This window comes from Capsicum annuum, chromosome 7 (genome assembly GCF_002878395.1).
Source record: "Capsicum annuum cultivar UCD-10X-F1 chromosome 7, UCD10Xv1.1, whole genome shotgun sequence".
Lineage (NCBI taxonomy): Eukaryota > Viridiplantae > Streptophyta > Magnoliopsida > Solanales > Solanaceae > Capsicum > Capsicum annuum.
This window is the reverse complement of record NC_061117.1, coordinates 4473403-4481292: the sequence shown is the minus strand read 5'-3', so window position 1 is coordinate 4481292 and position 7890 is coordinate 4473403. Positions and strand designations below refer to the sequence as shown.

At 29.8% G+C, this 7890-nt stretch overlaps 1 protein-coding gene across 2 annotated transcripts; it reads left to right on the top strand.

The window, feature by feature from the left end:
* LOC107877624 (uncharacterized protein DDB_G0290685) lies at positions 1-7890 on the top strand (the record flags this gene model as incomplete). Of its 2 annotated transcripts, XM_016724318.2 has the most annotated exon segments (9): positions 1-529; positions 1758-1820; positions 1929-2031; positions 2125-2193; positions 2930-3077; positions 3206-3275; positions 4446-4511; positions 6821-6943; positions 7505-7890. In XM_016724318.2, coding segments are annotated over 9 exon segments (1305 nt in total), but the record flags the coding sequence as incomplete, so codon positions are not given.

Here is a 7890-nt window from a genome sequence, read left to right as displayed (position 1 = left end):
AAAGTGAAATCAGGCGCGAATAAGGCAGAAAACGAGGATGATGGAAATGAGGGGAATCGAGTTCACCTGAGGAAAGTGAAATCAGGCGCGAATAAGTTAGAAAATGAGGATGATGGAAAAGAGGGGAATCGCGTTCAGCCAAGGAAAGTGAAATCAGGCGCGAATAAGGCGGCAAATGAGGATGGAAATGTGCTAGTGAAAACAAAATCAGAGAAATGTACTAAGAGTTTTGAGAAAAATAAGGTTGTTTCTGATGAGTCAAAAAGCAACAATGTGGAACATCAACAAAAAAATAATCTTGAAAATGAAGAATTCAAGATTTTGGAGGAAGATATTGAAAAGGAAATCAATTTAACAGAAGAGATTAAGACTAAAAAGATTGTCATTGTTGAAGAAAACAAAGTTCATGTTGGTAACAATGAGAAAAAAACAGTATCCATTTCACCAATTATCAAGAAAAAGTCTCATCCAATTTCAGGCCAATCAAGAATTCATCAGCATTATACAAGTCCATCAACAACAAAACCAGGCAAATCCATTTATTTGAATGCTTTTTTTGTTTGTTTGTTTGTTTTTTGGTTTCCGTTCGATGTTTGGTATTCGTATGTTGCTTGAACTCTTTGAAAATGTTGACGGGTGCGCGTCGGACTCTTCAAAAGTACTGTATCTTTGGAGAGTCTGACACGGGCATGGCAGCACTTTTGGAGAATCCTGGCAATATGGTTGGAAATCCCGTGTTATTCGGTATTTATATGTTGGTAGGACTCTTTGAAAATGTTGACAAGTGTCGGACTTTTCAAAAGTACCATATTTTTCGGAGAATCTGACACAGGTGCACCAACGCACCAACAGTTTTTAGAGAGTCCTGGCAACATAGCGATATCCGTATGGGAGCCCAACAAATTTGGATATGAGTCGGGAAATCCCATGTTATTCGATGTTCAGTATCTATATGTTGGCAGGACTCTTTGAAAATGTTGACACGTGTGTGTCGGACTTTTCAAAAAGTAACATACTTTTTCGGAGAATCTGACACACGTGCGCCAATAGTTTTAGAGAATCCTGTGTGATATCCATATTGGGTCTCGACTAAATTCGAATTTGAAAATGTTGACCGGTGTGTTTCGGACTCTTCAAAAGTACTGTATTTTTAGAGAATCTAACATGGGTGTAACAACAGTTTTGAAAAGTCCTAGTACTATAGCGGGTATTCATATTGGAGCCTAACAAATTCAGATTTGCGTTGGGATATCCCATGTTATTCGATGTTTGCTATCTGTGTGTTGGTAGGACTCTCTGAAAATGTCGACAAGTGTGTGTCGGACTTTTCAAAAACTAACATATATTTTGGAGAATCTAACACAAGTGCGCCAACAGTTTTAGAGAGTCTTGACAAAACAGTGATATCTATATTGGAGCCCAACAAATTTGGATTCGCATCGAGAAATCCCCTGTTATTCGATGTTCGGTATCTGTATGTTGGTAGGACTCTTTGAAAATATTGATGAGTGTGTGTCGGACTTTTCAAAAGTATCATTTTTTCCGGAGAATCTGACATAGGTGCGCCAACAGTTTTAGAGAGTCCTCACAACACATCAATTTCCATATTGGAGTCAGACTAAATTCGTATTTGCGCTAGAAAGTCCAAGTTAGGGGTAAAACGCTTTCTAACAAAGGCGAAACTTAATTTTTTCTAAAATCTTTTTTTTTAAGGTTGTATTTTGAATTCCCTAACAATTTTATGCTACATTTTTCAGTTCCAACATCAGATGAATTTCAGAGAAATATTCCAAGACAACATAGCAAACTAGAAAGCTTTGGTTTGTGCTTTTTATTTATTTAATTAATTTCTTTAGAATTCAATGTCATTTTGCAAATATTGGTTCTAATTTTCTCTTTTTTTGGTTTGAATTTTTATTTTTTTTCAGTTGATTTGATTATGTGGACAGATGCATCAAAATCAGCATTAATATTTGGAATTGGAACTTTTTTCATTATTTCATCTTCATATACTCAGGATCTCAATATCAGGTAAATTAATTTTCTTTCTTGATTCTTGAAATAATAATAAAAAATTATTAAGTAAAATTAATTATTTATTTTTATTTTTATTTTTATTTTCAGCTTCATTTCTGTGATTTCCTACTTGGGCCTGGTCTACCTTGCTACAATTTTTCTATTTAGATCCCTCAGGTAAAAGATTATGTTCCAATTTACGTGACATATTTTTTATTTGGCAATTAAAAAAGAAATTCTATTGCAATTTATGTGACATATTTTTCATTAGATCGTTCAAAAAAAAAATTTATTTCAATTTATGTGACATATTTTTCGTTAGACAGTTCAAAGAAAAGATTTTGTTCCAATTTATGTGACATAATTTTCATTAGACATTTTAAAAAAAAAAAAAAAAAAAGATTTTGTTTCAATTTATGACATATTTTTCATTAGACAGTTCAAAAAAAAAAAATCTATTTCAATTTATGTGACATATTTTTCATTAAACAATTCAAAGAAAAGATTTTGTTTCAATTTACGTGACATATTTTTCTTTAGATAGTTTTTACAAAAATAAAACTTTTTCATGCATTCAAGCCGTGAAAATAACCTGAATTACAAGTTAAGATTCCAATAGATCCTTGTGGTTGACCTTTCCGAATCCCCCGCATAGCTGAAATTTTAGTTCACCGGACTGTCTTTTACTTTTTGATATTTGATAGTAATAATTTAAATTGAAAATGACTACCCTTAATAAAATGATTTATAATTATATAAATATCTACTACCCGCAAATTTCTTTTTTTCCCTGTAAACTCCATGTTGGATCAAATACTGTGACATAAATTGAAACAACTGATATTAACTTTACTGTTACAGTAGATAATGATTATTTATTTGATCTAATTTTTATTTTTTTTTTGGTAAAAAGGGGTGCAAATGATACAGGTGAATCAAGTGAATATATATTAGGGGATGAAGAAGCAATGTGGGTACTGAAATTAATATTGCCTTACATAAATGAATTTCTCATGAAAATTAGAGCCCTTTTTTCTGGAGATCCTGCTACTACAATGAAGGTAAAAAATAAAATTAAAAAATCCCATATCATTTTTTTTAAATATTTTTTTGAAAAAAATAAATAAAATTCTTTTTTATTTAATTATTGTTTCATTATTTTGAAGATGACAAAATTTTGCCTCTACAGATGGCAGTTCTGCTGTTTATTTTGGCAAGATGTGGCAGTTCCATAACTATTTGGAAAATGTCCAAATTAGGTGAGTTGAAAAAATAAAACATGTCTTTTTTATTAGGGTAAAAGTTTGAAATATATCTAAGTTTTGAAAAAATTTATTGTGACACGCTTTAACTTTGCGGGGTTCTGTGACTTTCTTGACTATTTATTATTGTATTTCTGTGGATATATTTGCCTAGTTGGACCACTGAGTGAATACACGTGAGGATCTGAAGTGGTTCAGCTGGACAAATATATACCACAGAAATACGGTAATAAATAATCGAGAGGGTCATAGGACTTCCACAAAGTTGAGTCGCGTTACAACAAATTTCGTCAAAGTTTAGGTATATTTCTGATTTTTTTTTCTTTTTATTATTATTATTTTTTATTTTCTTGGGAAATTTTTATTTTTAGTTCGTTAGATATTGATACATTATCCCTATTTTGGTGAAGTGTCTTCCTCTAAAAGGGTAATTTTATTTTATAGAGGAAAAATAGGAAAAGAAAATTAAAATTTTATCAAGAAAATTGGAACAACGTATCTAGTGTAATTTTATAAGTAGAATATAGGAATAAGTGTGGTGCGTAGTCTTATTCTTATTTTGTGAAGATAGATACATTGTTCTCAATGTAGCACATTGGCTCAAATATAACAAAGAAGTCGTGTTGAAAATAATTAAGAAAAGAACAACAATAATAATATGTAGTACGATAAAAAAAAAGTAGAAACAATAAAAATTCCAACAGTTTGAAACTTAATTACGGAAAATTTCAATATTTTACATAATTACTGAAAATCTTAATTTTTAATCTATCGAAATACATAATTAGCTCTCGATGCATATATATTTTTTCTTTGTAAAGATACATAATTAGCTTTCGATATATTTTTTTAATTTTGGATCTATCGAGATATATAATTAGCTTTCAATTCATCAACGAAGATACATAGTTCGTTGATATTTTTGTAATTACTTTATAAGAATGAGAATTCATGTAAATATGATAAATTCAGATGTATATTTATGTTAATGTATAATACGATAATCGAAATAAAAATAACAATAAATAATAAATGAACCTGTATGAATTAGGGTACATATTTTCAGTACCAAAAATTGATTACTGAACATTCTGTTTTCACTTTTTCACTTTTTCACTCACTATAACTTTTACTGACATTTTTTTTTTTTTTTTTTGGTGTTTATAGGCTTTTTTGGAGTTTTCATCATACCAAAAGCTTGTTCTTCTTATTCCACACAGTTAACTGCCTATGGTAAAATATTATTCACCATGCTCTTTTAAAAAAAAAATAAAAAATTATATATAAAAAAAGTTTCAAATATATATAAACTTTAGTGAAAATTGTTGTAACACGCTTTAACTTTGCGGGGATCCTATGACATCCTTAGACTATTTATTACTACTATATTTTTGTGGCCTATATTTACTTAGTTGGACCACATCCTTACATGTTCAGTGAACATGTATTCACGCAGTGGTTTAGCTGGACAAATATATGCCACAGAAATACGGTAAAAAATAAGCTAGGGGAGCCATAAGACTGCTACAAAGTTGAAGCATGTTACAATAATTTTCGTCAAAATATAGGTATATGTCGAACCATCCCCCTTTTGTCTCTTTTTACTTTGCCTTTTTTGTTATTCAGATTCGTGTCGAAAAATCTCACACTTTAGGATCTAGTGTTACGTATTACCTCGACCCACCACAATCTTTAATAGTATACGATGAAATACATTTTTTAAAGAGAAAAAGGTTCGAAATATACCTAAATTTTGGCGAAATTTGTTGTAACATGCCTCAATTTTTTGGGGGTTCTATGAATCTCTAGATTATTTTTTACCGATTTTTGTGGCATATATTTGTCAGCTAGACCACTGAGTGAATACACACATACTGAGCGTGTGAGGGCCTGAAGTAGTCCAGCTAAGCAAATATATGGCACCAAATACGACAATAAATAATCTAGAGGGTCATAAGAGCCCCCGTAAAATTAAGGTGTATAATAATAAATTTTGTCAAAATTTAGATATATTTCGAACCTGATGAGTGGAAATTATGATCTAACAAATAGTTATACAAAATTTTCAACAACCCCCCCCCCCCCCTTTTGTAATTCTTAGTTGGTGAAATTATATAATACCGTTAAATAGCTTATCCCCCCTCCCCCCCCACCCCAACTAAAATTTGGAATTTATAATAAATTGTAGTACATATAGTTGGATGAACTACATAACGTCTATTTTTATGAATTTGTCAAGTACTTGGTTGTTATTATAATAATTGTTATAAATGGGGTCACAATATATTATTTTTCAAGCATTAATTAATGCAAATAAATATAGTGTGTTTCCTCATACAAAAGTGGTCCATTTCAATCTTTATAAATCTAGCTACTACTAGTATATATATTATCCTCTATTTTTATACTTTTCAATTCATATGACCACTCGATTTAAATAATTACATTTGCTAGTTAATTATACAAAGATTTATGCTTATTATTATTGATAATACGGCAAAAGGTCATATATATATATATATATATATATCTTTGAACTATTGAAAATTGTATGTAAATATCCTCCGTTATATTTGTGGGTTTGTATCCTTGCTGTCTAATTTGGATACGTATATACCTCGAAGGCTCGAACTATTGAAAATGGTACTTATATAGCCTTTAATTAGACGGTGCGCATCACGTGTGCTCATTCTAAAGAAATTAACCCATTTTTCCTTAGCAATTTCTCCTCCGGCCTGCCGACGAAATGCTATGTGGCCGGAGTTGTAAGCGAATTTGGCTCACATCTATTTCTTGGCGAACCAAAACCATTTTAGGATGAGAACACGCGGGCGAAACTTGCTTCCAACTGCGGCCATAGAATATTTTGCTCGCAGGCCAGAGATAAATTGCTAAGAGCGAGTGAGTTAATTTCTGTAGGATGAGGACACGTGGCGCGCCGTCTAACTGAAGGATATATACGTACCATTGTCAATAGTTCGAGGGTACATATGTATCCAAAGTTAGATGATAAGGGTACAAATAACTCAAAAATATAACAAAGAATATTTACGTATTATTTTCAATAATTCGGAGATATATATCCCCTTTTTACGTTGATAATAAAATCACTTTCGTTTTATCTCTACATTGCGGTAGTAAAATCATTGCCTTATTTTTTACCGTACTAGTTCATTTATTAGTATGATTAATCTTTTAAGTGACTTGATAATATAAAATTTACTTTATACTATCAGAATGTAATTATGAAAAAGTAAAATGCTAAAATATATACGTACATAATTACAATGAACGTTTAGTGCCTGTCTCATTGATCGATTTATCTGGATTTACGATGGAAAGTTTCACTTTGAGGGTAAACCGTTTAATTTCTACCAAGATCGACTCAACTTTCACAACTCGAATCCGAAATTTCTAACTGAGGGAGATAGAATACTTATTACTCCACCACAACGTTGGACGGCTTTAAACTTTCATATTCATGAATTTATTTCTTGTTATTTTTATTATTTTTTATTTTTTATTTTTTGCAATGTATGAAGGTACATTTTGGATTAGAAGATTTCGAGATGCATGGGTATCTTGTACTCACAAAAAAGCAGTTGGATTTGCAATATTTACTCTCATATGGAATTTATCTTCAATTTCTGCTAGAATTTGGGCAGGTAAATTCACTAATTCTTGGTGAAAAAAATTATATTTTCTTTATTTTAATAATTTTATTTATGCAGCTTGTAAGTTTTAGGGTATATTGTTTGGTATCAAGGAAAATATTTTTGTTTCTTTTATTTGATTGAACAAAATATTTCGAAAAATATTTGTTTGAGAAAATAAGTTTTTAAAAATCAAAAGATAATTTCCATAGTGAAAATAGGGGAAACAAATGTTTCATAGTGTATTCAAGGTTCATAATGTATTTTTCTCTCTCTCTATATATATATATTTATATTTTTCAAATATCAAAAAGATAAGAAAGAATATCACTTATTTTTCAAGAAACGTTTTCATAAAAATATTTTTCTTTCTACGGAACAATCTAGTGTTTACTTCAAAATAGTGCCAGACAGTGAAAATTTACTTTTTTTTTTTTTATACTCAACAAGAAATTACTTATTTTTCAAAAGTAATTGTCCTATATTACGTATAATAAAACAATAATTTTGTGATAATATTTTTTTATTTACTTATAATTGGGTTATAATTTTTTTTTAATTTTAATTTTGCAGTATTTATGTTGTATGTGGGATTTAAGTACTACCAACAAAAGATGATGAAAGAAGGATGGATAGGTGAAGAAGAAAGAAGAATTGGGAGAAAATCAACTTTAATGGAATCCAAAAAGCAAAGGAAAACATTTTAAAGAGGAAACAAAAAAAGAGTTATTAATATTATAGAGATATAATTACAATTTTCATTTTATTATTGTTGTACATAGTTGTTTGTCTTAGTAAAATAAAATTTTTGGATTTCTATAGCTTCTATTGCTTAATAAAATATTAAAATCTTTTATAATCCATTTTCAGTGGTATTGTATTGTATTGATCAATTTTCAGTGGTATTGATCAATTGTATTGTATTGTATTATAAATCTTTTATAATATTAAACATGACA